Source organism: Petromyzon marinus, chromosome 29 (genome assembly GCF_048934315.1).
Source record: "Petromyzon marinus isolate PM22_M1 ecotype Great Lakes invasive population chromosome 29, UKy_Petmar_22M1.pri1.0, whole genome shotgun sequence".
In the NCBI taxonomy this organism is placed as follows: Eukaryota; Metazoa; Chordata; class Hyperoartia; order Petromyzontiformes; family Petromyzontidae; genus Petromyzon; species Petromyzon marinus.
This window is the reverse complement of record NC_133695.1, coordinates 7,026,677-7,046,056: the sequence shown is the minus strand read 5'-3', so window position 1 is coordinate 7,046,056 and position 19,380 is coordinate 7,026,677. Positions and strand designations below refer to the sequence as shown.

The 19,380-nt window shown below is 54.2% G+C and overlaps 1 protein-coding gene across 7 annotated transcripts in view; it reads left to right on the top strand.

Annotated features, from left to right (window-relative positions):
* Positions 1-19,380, top strand: part of FMN2 (formin 2) — a 65,126-nt gene that overhangs the window by 1,576 nt on the left and 44,170 nt on the right. The window contains exons 1-4 of one of the 7 annotated variants that reach the window (XM_076070523.1): positions 1,125-1,496; positions 3,559-4,305; positions 7,371-7,414; positions 14,263-16,121. In XM_076070523.1, coding sequence (XP_075926638.1) covers positions 7,378-7,414; positions 14,263-16,121 — 1,896 coding nt within the window. In that variant the 5' untranslated portion in view covers positions 1,125-1,496; positions 3,559-4,305; positions 7,371-7,377. The other 6 variants (XM_076070520.1, XM_076070521.1, XM_076070519.1 and 3 more) reach the window with 6 other exon arrangements.

The following is a 19,380-nucleotide window of genomic DNA, read 5'->3' as shown; positions in this document are numbered from 1 at the left end:
GGTTTATGACGCTGATAATCTATACAAACTCAATGTTGATTTTAGAGTACACACGGAGAGCAACACACAACGGAGCTAAAAGTGCACGCGCCCCGTTAATTAACTTTCGTGTGCCTCTTTATTTATTCAAAGCTGAGCTACTTTTGGCCAGGCCGCATCACTCGGCAGGGCCATCGGAGCGTGTCTGGCTTGTGTCATCATAGCCAGGGCAACACCAACCCCAACTCCATCCCTAACCTCGAACACTATCCGCCCTTTCCCGATCAGTCATCCTAACGCGAACACGAAACCTTGCAGTATTCCCAATCCATTATATTGCTCCCACACACACACACAGTTGCACAGGCGCCGAGACGCGAACACACACGCGCATACATACACACACACACAGCTACTCACGCAGAACCACACATACCGTTGTTACACGCAGACACATAACAGTTACAAACACAGAACAGCAGTTACACACACAAATACGGGTACGTAGGCAAACGACCCTCCCGTATAGCCTTTTCAGCCGCCGTTGGTGCAATTTATGTTTGCGAGCACCGATAGCACTCACACACAGACACAGTTAAAGATCCCCCGTATGGGGCCGTCCATAAATGACGTCACGCACCTAGGGGGGGTCAGACATTTGTGACGATGTGTGATGACGGGGGGGGGTAGAAATGTGACGTCACATTAAAATGCGCAACTTTAAATAAATATAGACAACACGTTCTACTTAATTAAATATACGTTTTAATAAATGTTTTCTCCTACAACATCAGAGTGCAGCGTCACATTAAATACGCACTACAATGACAATAGTTTAAAGCGATTTGAAGCATGTTTTATGTTTTTTTTGGGGGGGGGGGAGCTTTGTGACGTCATATTTGAGGGGGGGGGTCTGACTTTTTGTGACGCCGTGTGACTAGGGGGGGGGGTCAAAAATCGTCCAAAATCGCGTGACGTCATTTATGGTCGGCCCCTATAGCCTTAACAGACTGTTGGGGCAAGTGCTGTTCGCGAGCACCTATGAAGGCCGGCACGGCACACGAGGTGGTGGGTTGCCAGCACCACGCCCAGCCGCTTTTGTCTCCCCAGTGGCGATTTTAAACACCGCACCAGGTACTCATTTGAGGCTGAGTCGACCTAGGGGAGGCCCAGAACCGGTTCAGGTAATCGTCATCGGTGTTGGTGACCGTGAGCGGGAATCGAACTCGGGTAGCAGGGGTTCGTAGCGCAGCGCATTAACCTCACACACACAGTCACACACACACCGTACAGACCGCTATTCATGAGGCCCCCCCGGTTCAGTCTCCCCGGGCAACTGCTCCCCTCGGCTCGCCCCGGTGTAATCGGATGAGGGCGCCGAGGAGAGGACACGGGAGAAAGCATTTTCTCTCCTTGCCTCCTGGCCAGGACCCCTATACCACTGGACTCCTGTCCACTGGACCCCCGAGAACTGGACCCTGCATTCGGGGATTTGGGAATTCTGGACACGCACACAGGTACGGGTGGAGAAACCGGTCATCGCGCACCAACAATAACAACAAGCGACATTTGTTACTTTTCAAAATGCAAACTCACCGTACGATCTTGTGAGTTTGTTGTACAGTATTTTACGTGTTTGCGTTGAAAGGGTTTACAATTTACAGGGAGCGCTGCTGCCAACAATATCTGTAAACCCAGGAACATCCGTTTCACAAAGCTGACTCTGCTGATGAGACACAGAGGGTGGAAACCGGTCCGGAAATAGTTTTGCTTGTTTAAACATGCGTCTGGATTATGTCGGTCTGGTATGCTCCCTTTTCACCACCCCGCACTGACCTGCGTGGTGAAGTATGGTCAATTCTCACGGCCCGTACGGCGGCGTGGGGAGGCCGTCATCCAGCAGTGGAGTGCCAACGTGGTTAATAATTACTGTACACGTCTAAGCGTGATGTATTTTACGCTAAAGGGCAGCTTTTTAAGGGAGACGCGGCGGGTAGTTATTTTAATTCGTGCCTGTGCTCATATATACTCCATCGCTTAACTCCATCATTTAAAATTTGTGCCACAACAAAATGGAAAAGTGGGTGATTTATTTGTAACACCATTATTCCGCTTATTTGCCCACGAAAGCCTCACCGAGTCTAATGACTCAGTTTTTCAAGAGGCTCCTGCCAAGTTTACACAGTAAGGTGGGGGCGGGAGGTGATGCTGCTGCTGTTGCTTTGTGTAATCCCAATTGGGTCATTTTGCAGGCGATGTCTCAGAATTGGGGATGGGGTGGTTTGGGCCCTATCCCATTTACATTGCGGGTGTGGTTTGTTTAGTTGTGGGGGGAGGGAACCGGAGAACCCGGAGGACATTCATAAACTGTCTCCACGCGTCGTCCTCATGACAGTGGCCGTCTCTGGAGGCGATCTCAAACAATGCCAGCGTTGTTTGTGCTTGGGGGGGGGGGGCTGTGCGTGGTGGTGTTGTTGTTTGTCCTGTGGTTTTGAGCAAATGAGATGGAGAGGAGAGCGGGTGGATCAGTGGTTTGCACAACTGCACTTGCATATTATTGTTATTATATCCAATTGCCCGAGAGCAGCCCAGTCTCAAGAAATGTAAATAAATTATTTGGACATGTTGCGTTGGCAGTGGTGCTTTAACACACTTAAAGAAGGGTCGTTGCCCGGAACGTCGCCTATTTTGTGTTATGTGATTGCTGACAATATGGAGCGGCAGCTAATCTACCACTCACGCAACGGCCTCGTGTTCAAAGGCGCCAACTCGTTTAACCTTCGGCGCAATGCTTACCCGGGCAATAAATATCCCCTAGATAACCCCTATACGCTCACTCACCTGTGCAGGTACATACATGACACACCCATAACACACATGCGAGTGCAGCTATATGAAGATAAATACAAACATCCTCCGTATAGCCTTTAACAGACTGTAGGGTCAAGTGCTGTTAGCGAGTCGCACCTATGAAGGTCGGAATGGCACACGAGCGAGTGGGTGGCCAGCACCACACCCCCACACACGCATCTGTATAGGTACACAAACACACGCACCTGTGCAGGTACACACACGTGTAGGCATAAACACCTGTGTAGGTGAAGGTACGTGCATACACCTGTACAGATACACACGTGTAAAGGTGCATACGCACACACCCCTGTGTAGGTAGTCACACATTGTTTGTGAAACGTTACCCGGTAATGCGGTAATCGTTGTATGAACGGATTAACCGGTTCGAACGTCTGAAACCGCTAATCGATTCGAGTGGATTTTTTTTAATTGAATGAACCCGCTGATTGGCACGTGCGAATGTACAAATCGCACGGCGGCAGGCCGAATGGTAAATGTACTGTATGGGTGAATTAATGATAAAGGTGCAGCCCTGCAATTACTTGTTCACCCCACTGATGGCGGAAGGGGCCTCCACTCGAGGGAGCTCTGGAGGGCGTTTGGCCTACTCTTCCACGCTTACGAGACGTGCAGGCAAAAGAGGTCGGCGTACCCCACACTTTACCCCACAATATGCGAGCTGGCGATCGATTGACTAACTGCATGGCGTGTTACTCAATTCCACAGATTCTCCGACCGTGGCAGCTCCCTTCATTTCTCAGATGAAAGAGTAAAAACAAAAGTTACGTCTATTGCTCTCGACATTTCTGTGAGTGCGGAAATTCGGTAACCGTTTTTTACCGGTTTTGTCATTCGGTTACCGTTGTTTCACGCGGTTACCGATTTAAGCTACCCTAGGGGCCGTTCATAGATGACGTCACGCGATTTTGGACAATTTTTAACCCCCCCCCCTCGTGAGACAGCGTCACAAAAAGTCCGACCCCCCTCAAATGACGTTACAAAGCTCTGCCCCCCCCCCAACCATATTTCAATTTTGAAAAGAAAACATGCTTCTATTGTCATTGTAGTGCGTATTTAATGTGGCGCTGCACTCTGATGTTGTAGGAGTGTTGTTAGAACAATTCTATATTTATTTAAAGTTGCGCATTTTGACGTCACGTCACATATCTCAAACCCCCCCCCCCTCGTCACAAAAATCTGACCCCCCCCCCTCCCCTAGGTTCGTGACGTAATTTATGAACGCCCCCTAGTACATTCACACCTTTGCAGGTTGTATTGTCCGTCTCGCGTGTTATGGTGTTTGCTCTGTTCTCGTGTTCCGTTTCGCGTTGTTCCGGCACGTTCTATTTCGCCTCCTCTTCCCGCTGTATTGTGAAAAGCGCTGCCCAGGTAGAGGCAGGGCTGCGCTGACGCTCCCCAGCATCTCCATGGTAGCGGGCAAGGTGCACCACAGGTGTAATCTGCCGCCGCCCGGTAAGAGATAGCACTACAGACGGCACAAACGAGACATACATCACACCAGTGGGCTTTCTCCGGGCGCTTCTGTTTGCCTCCACGTGTATTCATTGGCCGATGCCACCTGAATTATGTAGAGGACCGCAGAGCTTGGAGGGGAGGTTGGAGGATGGGATTTGGCGGCGCGCCGGCTAACCGACTGGCTGCTGCTGCTGCTTTTGCCTTCCCCGTCTGTGCTGTGGTTCTTCTTCGCGACCCTTGAGACAACCTCTCTCTCTCTATCTCTCACAGTTGCGAGTTTAAATCATTGGCGGAGTTTGACTTATATATTTGGTGAGGTGGGGGGGGGCGCGCAGGGGTTAATTTTGCCCCTCACATTAGGAATTAAATGAAATAAGGTGTTCTGTTTGGGACGCCCCCCTCCGCCGCCCATGGAATGTACAATTTGTAATCACCTGCTCGGTCATCATTAGACCTCCTTTGCCAGTACCAAAATATAATAATAGGGGTTTTCGCCCTTTTTTCTGGCAACAAAACTGAAACCTTTTTACGAGGATTCATGTTACTGCATTAACCACAATACCTGCAATCAAAATGCAAACAAAAAACATACTATGATAATATATGCATTGTCCTTGAAACTGATTGGTCCACACCATGACGCCTTTTGACGTCATCTGGTCGAGCACCAATTGGGTAGAGGCTCAAAAGAAAGCCGTCCCTTGGTGTGGACCAATAAGGACAATGCATATATTATCATAGTATGTTTTTTGTTTGCATTTTGACTGCAGGTATTGTGGTTAATGCAGACATGAATTATCGTAAAAAGGTTTCAGTTTTGTTGCCAGAAAAAAGGAGAAAACCCTATTATCACCTGCTCGGTGTTCCGAGGTCGGATTAGACGGGGGCGCATTCCTCTGATCTGGTCACGAGCAGTCAGAAAAAACAAATACTAGAGAAGGCCACGCAACAATAGGGCCCAAAGCGTCCTGTGATATTAATCTGTGCCGCCACCACCCACTCGGTGTGAATTGGAGCTTCCGCGGATTTCTACCCGCGCCACGTGTCTCCAGCCGGTGGCAGCAGATTACACCTGTGATTCACCTTGCCGTCACCATGGGGATGCTAAGCTGATCCTTATCTGGGAGGCGAGGGTACTTAGGTGGGGGAGGTACTGTAGACAGTCGAGGCTGAGCACGAATGGATTTCCTCCTGACTCAGCGATTCTATTGCCGATTCGATGCCACGTCTTCATTTGACGCCATCACTCGTGCCGTCTCATTTGCGTTGCTCTGTCTCGTGCGCGCTGTCGCGTTTGTATTGTATCATTTGTATCGTTTCGTTTTGTGATGTCTCGTTTGTATTGCCTGTCTCGCCTGCCCTGGTCCAGTTTGTATTGCTATTTCTCGCCCACTACTCTGCACTGCATGCTCGCCAATCCGACCGATTCAAGCGATATGCTGCCCATCCATTTCTTCACCCCCTTTGCCGGGCTGGCGAGAACCACCGAAGGCCGAAACCGGTCCTGAGTGTTCCTTCCTTGGACAACAACAAACGCCGCGGTGCGTTCCCGCGCAGTACGAGGCCGTAACTAGGGGCGGGGGGGGGGTGTTGAAGTGGACAAATAATTACTCCACTTTTCTAATTAACATACGTCGGTAGGGGGGGGAGCAATGAAGAATCTGGGTGCCGCCTACCTACGTGGAGGCGTTGTGGATAGGGTCGTGCGCTACGTATTCTACTGTAGCAACTGTGTTCATATGGATGGACCGGTCCCCGTCATGCGAATGTGGAATGTCCGCCATCGGCTCTGGGTCTCCAACGGGGTTAAGCGCAGCCTCCCTCCTCCGCCGGTTTGGCTTTGACCGCTCAGTGCTTGCCCGCCCAGGTGAGCCCACCTGCCCCGCCAGGTGAGCTTTACCTGATTGGCCAGGTACAGACGGAGGCGGGGCCTATACCGTTACCTTCAACCACCGTGACCGCCCCCTCCACCATCATCAGCCCCAATACAACCACGACCACCTCCCGACCACCTCCCCACCACCCACGATCGCTGGACCACCGCGCGCAATCCAACCATAACCACCCACCACCATCACGACCAACACCCCAGCCGCCACCAACCATACGCTGCAGTAATATCCACTTCAAGCTGCCATCACCACCGAATATTGTGCCACCACCAGCAACACCCATGATCCATATACCAGTACCACAACCACCACCACAATCCCGATACCTATACCACCACCACCACTCGAATCGCCATTCCAACACCAGCTACCACCACTCCACGCCATCTCCACCATCACTACTTAAACCCCATTACTACCACCGGCACCACCTTCCTCAATCCTCCTTTCTCCCACCCCCCGCCTCTGAGCTAAGCTGCCGCCAACAGCCAATGAATGTCCGTGTCGGGCTCGGGGCGACGAGGCGGTCGCCTAGCTATAGGTGCAGCAATAAATAGCAGCAGCAGCAGCTGTAGTAAGAAGAATAAGAAAATAATGATATAATCCGCGTGAGCCATAGAGAGCAGCCGGTATTTACCTGTGCGAACAGGAAACCACCACCACCACCACCATCCCTCCCCTACTGTGGGTGCTCGACATCCTACACGCCGCCTCCTCCTCCTGCCTGTCGTGCGTGTCTGTGTGCAAGATCGCGGATGCGATGTAGGTCTGCGCTATAGGGGTTGCGAGTGAGTGAGTGAGTTCATCTCTCACGCACGCCGCCAGCTCCCACCCCCTCTCTCCAACTCTCTCACACACACAAAGCTCTCCACCATCACCACCAAGCGTTGCCCGGCGGCAGTGGTGGTGGTGAATGGTAGAAGCTCTGTTAGCCCTCGTCACCTCGTCGTTCGTCTCTCACTCCGCTCTCTCTCTCTCTCGAGTTGTATAATCGTCTGTCCTATCGCGTGCGAGTTGTGGAGCGTTCACCGCTGACGCTTTCACGCTTCCTCAACTATTCACCGGTGGGAGTGGTCTCGGTTTGTAAAAGAGAGAGAACGGAGGTAGTTTACGGTTTAATTATTTCCTTTAATGTCTTTCACCTCGACCGTGGGATGACGAAACGAGGAGAGATGGGATGAGAGAGGACATGACGCGAGAAGAGATGAAACGAGGTGAGATGATTACGAGCTGCTGCTGCTGCACGCGTATCCGTGGCGACGCGTGCGTTGTCGGCGTCTGCTGGATCTTTCCTCGGTCACGTCGAAGTCGGACTGACCAGAGGATCCCAGTTGGAGTCCACGTGTGGCTATTGCTGGTGAGCGTGGTTGCCGTGGCTGGCGAGGGCGAGGTGAGGGTGGTGCTGACACTGGTGATCGTGGTGTTGGTAACTGGTGAGCTGCTGGAAATGTTGACGGTGGTTGCTGCTGGTGAATGGTGAGGGTGCTGGTCTTTTCTCCTGTTGGTGAGGTTGAATAAGAGTTGTGGTGGTGGTGTTGGTGGTGGTAACTGGTGAGCTGCTGGCAATGTTGACAGTGGTTGCTGCTGGGTGAATGGTGAGGATGCTGGTCTTTTCTCCTGTTGGTGAATAAGAGTGGTGTTGGTGGTGGTGGTGTTGGTAACTGGTGAGCTGCTGGCAATGTTGAAAGAGGAAGGTTGCCGCTGGTGGTGCTGATAGGTGAGGGTTATGGTGTTCTTGACTGGTGAGTGGTGGAAGTGCTGCTGGTGAGTGGTGAGCTTGCTGCTGTGTGGTGAAGGTAGTGGTATTGCTACTGGTGAGTGTGAGAGTTGTGCTTGCTGGTGACTGGTGAGTGGTGAGCGTGATTCTGCCGCTGTTACCGATGAGGGTGCAACTGCTCGTGTGAGGGCGAGTGTGGCGTTAGTTGCTGGAGGGTAGTGGTGAGCGTGGTGCTGCTGCTGCTGCAGTGGCAGTCACTGGTGCATGTGGTTGTGCTGCTGTGGCTGGTGGCTGTGGAGGTGGTGGTGGCTACGGTGGTGAGGTTGTTGTTGCTGCTGGTGGTGATTGTGGGAGTGCTACTGGTGTGGCAATTCACGAGTGAGTGGTGGTGCTGCTGTGGTTGGTGGCTGTGGAGGTGGTGGTGCTACTGGTGGTGAGTTTGAGCGTGGTGGTGGCTACGGTGGTGATGTTGTTGCTGCTGGTGCTGATTGTGGGAGTGCTACTGGTGTGGCAATTCACGAGTGAGTGGTGGTGCTGCTGTGGTTGGTGGATGTGGAGGTGGTGGTGCTACTGGTTGTGAGTTTGAGCGTGGTGGTGGTTGTTAAGATGGTGCGGTTGTTGCTGCTGGTGGTGAGTGATTGTGGGAGTGCTACTGGTGTGGCAAGTCATGAATGAGTGTGGTGGTGCTACTGGTGGTGGGTTCGAGCATGGTGGTGGTAAAGGTGGTGCGGTTGTTGCTGCTGGTGAGTGTGGTTCTGCCAGCGAGGATGCTGACACTGGTGCTGGTGAGCGTCGTGTGACTGCTGATGAGGATATTGCTCCTGTTGGTAGCGGTGCTGATGATGATGTTGCTACAGCTGCTGCAGATCGTGGCCGTGCTGCTGCTGTGAGGAGCGGTCGCGTAGCGGTTAACGCGTTGTGCTACGAACCCTGCGACACGAGTTCGATTCCCGTTCACGGCCAACACCAGCGACGCTTATCTAAATCGGTCCTGGGCCTCCCCTAGGTCGACTGGCTGGGCGTGATGAAGACCACCCATCCCCTCCTTCGTGTGCCGTTCCGGCCTTAATAGGTGTTCGCTAACAGCACTTGCCCCAAGAGTCTGTTGAGGGCTCTACGGGGGGATCTTTTCATTCGTAATAACTGGCCCCAAGCCAGACCTCGCGTGCCCTGGTCTGGGCTGGGCGGGTGTTGGACGTGTTTAGTGTGCGTGTTTAGTCTGTGTTTTTACAGCTCTTTTGTCAATCCACTGCTGGATGAAAGCGAACCCACGTCGTGCCTGTTGCTCGGAGTGTCTGACCGCGTGCTCAGGAGGCGGCTCGTGTGGCTACTCTGGGGGGAGGGGGGGGGTAGAGCGAGTGGCTCGCAATCGGAATGTTGCGGGTTCAAGCGCGGGTTGGGGTTGGATGGGGCTTGACTCAGCCCACCCTCCATCCGAGCTCCATAGAATGGGTACCTAGTTGTGTGGAAGTCCACAGTGGTCGTCTTGTCTTGGATTCACCCAAAAATGGGTAGGGGGGTGATTGACCGCCTGCCTCCCCCTCCACGAGACCCCAGAAATTGTTTAAAAGGATTCATATTTCTGTACCGCTCGATCACTCCCCTTACCTCACCAACCCAGGGAAGTTTGTAAACCCCCCCCCACCCCGCCTCGCCATAGGAACGTGGAATTTCCCAGCGTGGCTCGTTTGTGGCGTAGCAGACACACTCCGTGGTGCGTTTACGAGCGCTCGTGTGAGCTCACAATCGCACCGCACTCTCACACTGGCTGCCGCTGTGTCTTGGGGGGTAATGATTCACGCGAGGCGTGGGAGGAGGGGTTGGGACGGAGAGCGCGGCGGGACACAACGTGGAGCATTTACTGCGTGTGGTGGGGCTAGGGGGGGGGAAGGTGGTGGCGGGGGAGGGTGGAATTCGTGGTGCGTGATGACGCGGGGGGTGGTAATTGCTGATTGCGAGACGCGGTCCGGAGCCCCGAGTTGAACAAGGGCTTTCCTTCTCCTCCTACGGGGTTACTGGACACTGCTGCTAACGGCTCTGGGCGATTGCGCACGCGCGCGCGTGTGTGTGTGTTTGAGTTCAAAGGCAAAGATCCCCCGTGTAGCCTTAACAGACTGTTGGGGCAAGTGCTGTTAGCGAGCACTGATAAAGGCCGGCACGGCACACGAGGCGGTGGGTGGCCAGCACCACGCCCGGCCGCCTTCGTCTCCCCAGTGGCGATGTTTTCACATCACACCAGGTATTCATTTGAGGCTGAGTCGATCTAGGGGAGGCACAGGACCGGTTCAGATAATCGTCACCGGTGTTGGCCGTGAGCGGGAATGGAACCTGGGTCGTCAGGTTCATAGCGCAGTGTAGCGCTAACCGCGACACCACCGCTCCCCAGAGCTACACGCACGGTAGTGTAGCTGTATGAGCGATGCCCCACGAACCTGGTGAGATGATTCCCTATTCCCGCGCCCACGGCCACCGACACCAGTGACGATTAACGGGCTGCTGGGGCAAGTGCTTTGAGCAAGCAGCAATGAAGGTCGGCACGACACACGGAGGCGATGGGTGGTGAGCACCACGCCCGGCCGACCCGGCTGGCTGACTCACCAGTGCCGATGCTTAACGCACCGCGCCAGGTGCCCACTTGAGGCTGAGTCGACCTAAGGAAGGCCCAGGACTAGTTCAGATATTTTCATCATCAGTTGCCGGCTTCATGGCACAGTGCGCCAACCAATTCGCCACCGCTTCGCACACACATAGAGTTACACACATTTACACAACACACCCGTGGTTAAATACACGCACACACATACCAGAGACACGCACGTGCACACAAATGCCCCCATTGAACTCACGGTTGAACATACACACTCATGCATCCGTCATCGTTTACAGAATCTGACTGGCTCGATTTTGCAACAATATTCCTCCGTCTGTTTCGTCGCTCTTTCAAGTTACAAACAATACCGACGGACGTATCACTTATCAGCCCTGGTCAATCCACTGCCGGATGAAGGGCTCCCTCCAACAAGCTGTTCGTCGTCTCACGGACCCGCGATGCAACAATCGTACAGACACGCGTCTAATTTAAATTAACTCCACTGCTGGATGAAGGCCTCCCCCCACGGCGCGTCGGCCATTGACGGTTGTTTGACCATACTTCGCCGCTGGTCAGTGCGAGTGGGTGAATGCGGGGAGCATAGAAGTGCAGCGCAACGAGTGATTTAGCCGCACCGCCCCCAATTTCCCACAACGGAGCCCCTGCAGCCTATAGCACCTGTTTCTATTTCAACGTACGATGGTGTCCCATTAAAAAAAACACACTTTCCATACTCAACCCTGCTTTAACTTCTCAGGTGTGACGAGACCGGGGTGTATCACGGGTGATTTGACCGTACGGAGGTGGCGGTGCGCTTGCCTCACCTCGGCAAACAATGTCACCTGTGGGGAAGGTCATCCTCCGCCCCCCCTAGGGGACCCGCCGTCTCAATGCGAGCGCACACACGGGGGGGAGAGGGGGGGGGGGCAGACAGCTGAGCCAGGTGCGGTGCTGTGCCAGGTAAAAAGCCCGCGCACCTGCGGGTATAGGCCGTGTGGGTGGCAGGGCTGCCTCAACATCATCAACATCATCGCCGTTGTTGTTATCATCATAACAGTCACCAGGACATCAACGCCAGCATCATCATCATTAACATCGTCAATGCCAGCACCGTCATTACGAGCACCATAATCAACAGCTATGCTCGGCTATCAATCGCGTCTGTCACTGTGCACCGGTCTTGGAGCCTGATGTGTGTATGTGTGCACGCGTGTGTGAGCGGTAGTGTTAGCGGTTAGCGCGCTGCGCTATGAACTTGACGACCCGGGTTCGATTTCCGCTCACGGCCAACACCAGTGACGATTATCTGAACGGGTTGTGGGCCTCCCCTAGGTCGACTCGGCCTCAAATAAGTACCTGGTGCGATGTATAAACATCGCACCAGGTACTTATTTGACAAAGGCGGCCGGGCGTGGTGTTGGCCACCCACCCCCTCGTGTGTCGTGCCGGCCTTTATAGGTGCTCGCTAACAGCACTTGGCCCTACAGTCTGTTAAGGCTTTTGGGGGCATCTTTGTCTTTGTAGCAGATAACACACTGAGCTACGGACCCGGGGACGCGAGTTCAACCACCGCTCACGACCAGTAACTAGTGGCGAGTATTTAAACCGGTCAGGGGCCTCCTCGAGGTCGACTCTGCCTCAAATTATTATCTGGTGCGGTGTGTAAATGGCTACACTGGAGCGACAAAGGCAGCGGGGAATGGTTGTGACCCCTCCCCTCCCCCAAAAACCATCTTGTGCCTTGCCGGCTTTAATAGGTGATCGCTAACAGCACTTGACCCAGCATTCGCCAAGGCTGCATGGGGGATCTCGCCATTGTTTACATACTGCAGCTTCACTCAACGTGGTGCTTGCCATGCGTTTAATGTTCGCTCCCCGTGACCATGCAGATTTCTACAAGAAGCCTCCGGCCCCCAACTCTCGGGGTTCGGGTTTGCCTCCTGTCTCCAAGTCTACAATCATTGCCGTCAAACGCTGCCGTTCGTTTGCTTTGGGTTTTGAGTCAAACAATATTTCTCCTCCCACTCCCTTCCCTTTCGGACTTGCCGCATAGTTGAGATCTCACGGGTTAAAGTCCTGCTTGCTGAGGTCACCGAGGGTTGGTTCTGTCTTGGTATTGCTGGGAGGACACAGGCGGGGGGGGGGGATTGACCGCGAGATTTAAAGCCCAGCGCGCTCACCGTTACTACAGGGCAGCAGATTGCAGTGGCATTTCTGATAAATGATTCACCTTGTATCGATTCAGCAAGCCCCCCCCCCGCCCCGACTGGTGATATTAATCGTGAGCATTAAGGGCTGTGATTTGATGCAACAGTTTCGTCTCGTTTTCATTTGCATCAATTCTGCCTTGATTACTTTTTTATAGTGCAGTGCAAAAATATTATTCGGCCAGGCTTTGTGCTCTTGAAATTCTTCAGCACTGCGTAGCCGCAGTGGTAAGTGGCCACGTGGTGCCACGTCTGTTCAGTCTCGCGTCGTCAATTCGCTCGACCGGTAGCAGGGTCCAGCATTGTTGACGAGCTACCGGCTGCGGTTCAGGTGAGCCAAGTTGCGAGGAGGTCAAAGGGCAGAGGGAGGCAAGTGGCGACACAACCATGGAAGGGACCTCAAGTCAAGGGCTCGTGGTCAGGTGCTCGGCGAAATTTCTCGCCAATTTCTTCTTTCCTTGTGCCAAACGGAGGTGGTACTTGACTCGTAGCCATAGCTGTGGTGAGAGGTTGTATATTAGATGTGGTGGTCCGAGGTGTGGATATTTTTCCAGGTCGCTGGTAAACTGGAGTAGGTGGCACATGACTCGTAGTAGCCATGGCTGTAGCGAGAAGTATACTGGACGTGGTGTGCTGGGTGGGGGTGAATTTCCTGGGTTGCTGACCCAGATGAACCCAGACATCCGGCAACAACCAATATGCAAATAGCATTCTATGGGCCCCTGTGAGCGGCTGACATTTGGGTGCAGTTTGCACTTTGTCCCCATGAGTCCTAACTTCCAGCAAGCAGTGGAGTCGTTAATGCTCTGGTTGGAAAAAAGCTAGACCGCTAGAGCGATGGGAAATGGAGGCTGTCATTCCCACGACTCCTCCATCCCCGGGCTGAGTGAAGAGAATAAACCACTGCTTGCAAAACCAAACCGGGAGGCTAAACGAATTATATACGACACGAGACCCACGGGTGGATAGAGATGATAGGATGAGACCACGTGTCGACCCAGAAACAGCAGCTGCGGGATCTGGCGGAGGGGAGAACGTGACGGTAGCGAGGAGGAGCGATGGCGGTGGCACCAACGGGTTCGGCCACGATGACGCCGCGATCGTAACGAGTCGATGAATCAGCTGCTATCAGTCCAAAAGCATCAACAAAACCTCTTAAATCATAAATATTTTGGTTGGAGTGCCATTTACGTTTAGTTCCCCCCCCCCCTCCCGAACACGAAGTTCACCTCCGTTGAATGATCGCGGCTGTTCAAGGTGTTTCTGTTTTTAAACGGCTCCGTGACGATTTTACAGACAATGTAAGCTTTACAAAAATAGCCCAGCCCGTGTCCCGACTGTCGCGCAACTGACTGCGCGAGTTATGCGAGGCCCCTTTGAAAGTGTCACTCGAGAACGGTGGTGGAGGCGGCTGCGCTGCGTATACACAAGTACCGCTCGCACCGTCTTGGCTACGCAACTGAACCTCCCCCCCCCTCCCCACCACCACCCCCTCGCATTGCGGCGCACGTGATGACGCCCACGCCACTTTGTGCCGTCGTGCGACAGGCGCAGCGCCCGCAGGAGGAGAGGAGTCGGGAGCGGAGTCGGGCGAGGAGGCACGCCGCACCTGCACGGAGGCCGATGCGTTACAACCTGGCGCCGGCGGCCCGGAGCCGGAGCCGGCGCCCGAGGCCGTCGCGCCCGCCAACCCAGAGCCGCAGGAGTCCGTGCTCACGTTTCTGAGCAAGCGCTTCGGCATGCTGGCGCTCTTCGGGAGGGCCATCCCAGGACCCATTCCCATCGTGAAGGTGCCGATGATCGCGGCCGGTGACGGCGACAGCGTGAAAGAGACGGCTGTGACGGCGGTGGTTGAAACGGAGACCGACGGGAGGGGAGCATCGGTGCGCGCTGAGTCCACCGTTCAGACACCGGGCGTGGAGGTGGATGCTCACTCGGCTGACGGGGATGACCATGGGGATGTCGCGGCTGGGGTGGATGTGGGCAATATAAACAGCAGCCACGGTTGTGATGCACAGCGGGACAACACGGTGTCACAACCGGAGCCACCGGCCGGTGTTGACAGCGACCGCATACCCGATCCCCGGGTGACTCGGTGCGAGATGGTGCCCGCGATTTTGGAAAAAGTTGCGGGCGATGATGGTGACGACAATGAGGATGACTCCGGGGTGGAGAGCCAACTGGCAACGCCGTCGTCTGATAGGGGCGAGACGGACAGCAACGCCGGCAGGGGCTGCGACGCCGGCAGGGAGAGCAACGTCGCCACGGCCACCCCCACCATCGCCGATCGGCCGTTTGATCCTCCGGAGCAGCTTGAGTTCATCGATGCAGACGAAACGAGCCGAGAGGCCCCCCCTTACTGCGCCGCTGACGAAACAGTGGGCAGTGGCGGCCCCCCCGCGCCGGCGGTAGCAGCTGATGTGGCCGCTGCCGGTTCCGTCGTCGCTGATTCACCTACGGTCGACTCGACCCCACCGAGCGCTCTGCCTCCGTCCGACGAGCCGAGCAACGGAGCGCGGCATGCCGATCCAGTTCCGGCCAACGGCCCACACCGTTCCAGTGGTACGCCAGCTGGAGATTGTCTGGAAACGAATTTGGTGAGCGGCGATGCCCGTGAGACCGGTGCGGCCGGGCCCACCGAGTCTGACGGTGAGAGGTCGCGTTCGTCTTCATCGGCGGCGCTGGGGTCGGCGTCGAGCGTGACCTTAAGCGAGGGCGGCTGCTCAGACTCGTCATCCGGCCTGGCATCCCCGGCGCACCACGGCTACGTCCACACGAGACAGCGTGCGGACACGAGTGCCTCGCTGCCGCGGCCGGACAGCCTGAGCATGGGCACCGGCGGCGCCACCAACAAGTCGATGCCCGACCTCGTCTTTCGGAAAACGTCGCCTGTTCTCACCAGCCCCGGCGGCGGTGACGACGACACTGATAAAAAATCCCAGCCAGAGCCGGACTCGCACAGCTTCCTGTCGCGCCTGCCGAACATCTTCAGCGGCCTGCGCATCATCAAGATTGGCGGCAGCGGCGGTGGCGGCAGCGAGGAGTCGGTGACGGAGATCAAGCTGAAGGACACCGACCTGGCCGTGATGAAGCTCAAGAAGGCGGTGCAGAGCAAAGTCCAGCTGGCCGAGGCCAACGCCGCCGGTGGCGGCGGCGCCGGTATTGCAGGCGGGGGCTCGTCGGCCCCGCCAGCGCCGCAGTCGGCATTGTCGAGACGGGCGAGGAGGGATCATGATGGTCACCCTAAGCTGCTGTCGGTGACGGCGATCGGCGATGAGTTGCCGACGAATCACTCCTGGCTGCCGGCGCCGGGGTTGGCCGTGCTGGATGGGGAGAGGAGGGCGGAACAGGCGGCGCACAGCGGGAGCCGATCGCCGCCCCACGGCCGGTCGCCAGACTCGGAGACGGTAAGCGGTGCAGACTTGCAAACCAATTATTTCCACGTACGACGCCCGTCGTACTCCCCCTCCTCTCTCGCGTTTGGAAACTCCTGCTCGGCGATCGGTGTTAATTGGCGACTGGGCTCGATGCCTGACCAACGTGAGCGTACCATTTTATGTGATTTTAAACTGCCTCTTTCCAATGTCAGTATATTTGGAGTTTGCACGTTCTCCCTGAGGTTGAATGGAATTTTATCTGGGTCCTCTGGTTTTTCCCTCTACATTTAGAATCAATATGCATTGAGAGTTTTGGCTGCTATAAATTTTCACGTGATGAGGCATTTTGTTGAGCTATCATTTGTGGCCAGGTTGCTGCTGAAAAATAACTTTACATCTCAGTTGACCTTACCTGCTAAAATTAAAAAAAACGTCAGTTTTTGTTTTCGTCTGTACGGGGATAGAGTGTTGCTCCCTCGCATGCGTACATTTTCTCAGGATGCTCCGTTTTCCTCCCACTTGTATAATAAATACTCATCAATGATTGGCTGAAAAGAACTAAAAATAAAAACCCAGTATAGCAGGGGCCCTCTTGAAAAAGAGTCATATACGACTCTGTGTGGCTTTCTTAAATCAATCATTAGTAAGTAAAATGCATTTTACGACTTTCCCTATACGAGTGATTTTATGGTAGCCGCTTCTGCTCAAAACCACCTGCAAATGCGCCGTGTCTCCAAAGCTAAGCAGGTCACAACCTGGACTATACTTGAGTGGGTGAACACCATCTACAAAACAGGTTGTTGTAGGCTGCTGTGGGGCTATGTTTGTCAGCTGAAGGAAGTGCAGAAAAATCTATTGTTGCACTCTACTATGCTGTAATATGTCTATGCACCACACCTTGAGCGACCATCACTGCTAATTTTCCACATTCCAAAAATGACACCGCAAATTACTCGATTGGGATCACACAAACACATCAACAGCAGTCATCACCACCCCTCCCCCACCTACTGGCAGACGTGACACCCCAGGTCACTCGTGCCGATGAGAAGGCTGTTCTGGCCTCGCGAGTTCTCACCCGGTTTAACAAAATAACCTTCCATAATCGAGGTTTTTGGGTCAGATCGCGTAAATATAAATCTGTCGTAAAAATATAAATGCGTCGTAAATTTTGTGGGTTTACTCTCCAACACACCGGTGTGCTGTACTCGTAAATAATTGCCATGTTTTGTTTACGTGACAGACCTTACTAATTAGCCGTGTCGGGTGGTGTCAGGTTTAACTAAACATTTATATGAACGCCATCTAACCCAAAAGCCTCCATTATGGATATTGGTCGCGAAAGCCTACGTGTTAAACCAAAATAACGTTGACGAGCAGGGTGAAGCGTGGTCGTATAACCCCCCTGCCGATAGCAGCACGGCACAGGGGGGAGGCTGTCGTGCGGCAGTGGATTGAGAAAGAGCCGTACGTGTTTTTTTGTCATCAACCTTTCGCCGCCTGTTGACTGTTGCCCTGCGTGTCGTGGGGGCACCCTTGGAAGAGGCACAGTCCGCCGCGGTGGCTCCCGCGTGGCCATAGACAAGAGGACACGCACGGACGGGTGAGAATCAATGGGTTCGGAGCCAGGTATTCAACTTTTGCCGGTGCTTTCCACGACACCTAGCACATGGCGTCTTAAAAGATCTGTACGCGCAGGTGGCGTTTGGATGTTGCAACCAATGAAAAGCTTCGTCACGTTTTCATTCATGTTTTTGGCCATACACAAGAGACAAAGATTCCCCCCCCCCCCCCCCATATAACCTGTAACAGACTCTTGGGGCAACTGCACATACACACATGATACACAGCGTATTCGTGTGTGCTTTTGAACTATACATTATTACCTCATATTAAAAATGTGTTACTTGTATAGGCCACAGACAAACAAGGGCAAAACCCCCCGTATAGCCTTTAACAGACTGTTGGGGGCAAGGGCTGTGAGCGAGCACCTATGAAGGCCGGCACGGCACAACAACAACCGCCATTCGCCACTAAGTGGCGATGATGTCACCACGGTGCTTGTGCCAGGCTATGTGCATGTTGAGGCCACATGAAGTGTCGATCGCCCGCTGGCAGGAGGTCACGGGGCAGACCCAGCAGGTGCCATGGGTCGACTGAGATGACTGGCCGATGCACCACCTGTGCCCCCTATCGTGCCAACTTTCTGTGGTTTAGCCACCTGGCGCTCCGCTCGTTGTTGTGAGCGTCGCTCCTCTGCCCTCCGTTGTTGTTGGAGGGTGACTGCCTCCAACTGCCCAGTAGCGTCCTTCACGAGCCTCCTCCACAGAGGCCGATCTTGACACCGCTGGTACCAGTCATCGGCAAGTCTACTCAGCCCCACATCTTCCTGTACCACATCACTCCATGTCTTCTCTAGCCCATGCCACGCCCGTTTAGTCCCCTCGATCCGGCCAAACAAAAGCTGTTTAGGCATGGGGTGGATGGGCATGCGGGCTACATGACCCAGCCAACGCAGCCTTGCCTGCTGGAGCACCTCACCAATGGGACTTTGTCCAGATCTTTCAAGGATTTGTGAGGTCCTCACACAATCCAGCCTGGTTAAACCCAAGATGGATTGTCGGCAGGCCAGCCTAAATGTTTATAACTGGCGAAGATGTTCCATTAGGGAGGTCCACGTTTCGCAAGCGTAGAGAAGGGAGGGAATGACCATGGCCAAGAAGACCTGAAGCTTCACGCGGAGCGACAGATCAGGTAGATTCCATACAGAGTTTTGCAACCGATGAAAAGATAATGCCGCTCAACTGAGTGAGACCTCTGCTGTTAAACCGGAGCCGGTCATGAGCACACTGCCCAGGTATGGGAAACTCTCCACTCTCTCCACAACTGCCCTATCACCAATTGGGAGTTGTGGGGGTGGAGTGTCCGATGATACAAAATACCCAGGCAGGTGCTTAGTTTTGGTGGGGCTTATGGTAAGGTCCCACCTTTTCGTGGCAAGCTCCAGGTTCAGCAGCAGCGCCTCCAACTCCTCCTCTGAGTGAGCAGCAATTACCAGATCATCGACATACATAACGTGGTTGAGCAATAGGGAGCCATCCCTTGACCGCATCCGGGCATCGATCAGCCACCCATTGTATCTGTACCAGGTGGAAATTCCTCCGGTCACACCCCAAGGTGAACTGGGAATGGCTCCGACTCCCGGCCACATAGTTTTACCCGGGCCCGCTCACCATCATGAAGGTCCTTAATGATCGTGAGCAGAGGGTCAGGGACCCCCAAAGCACAA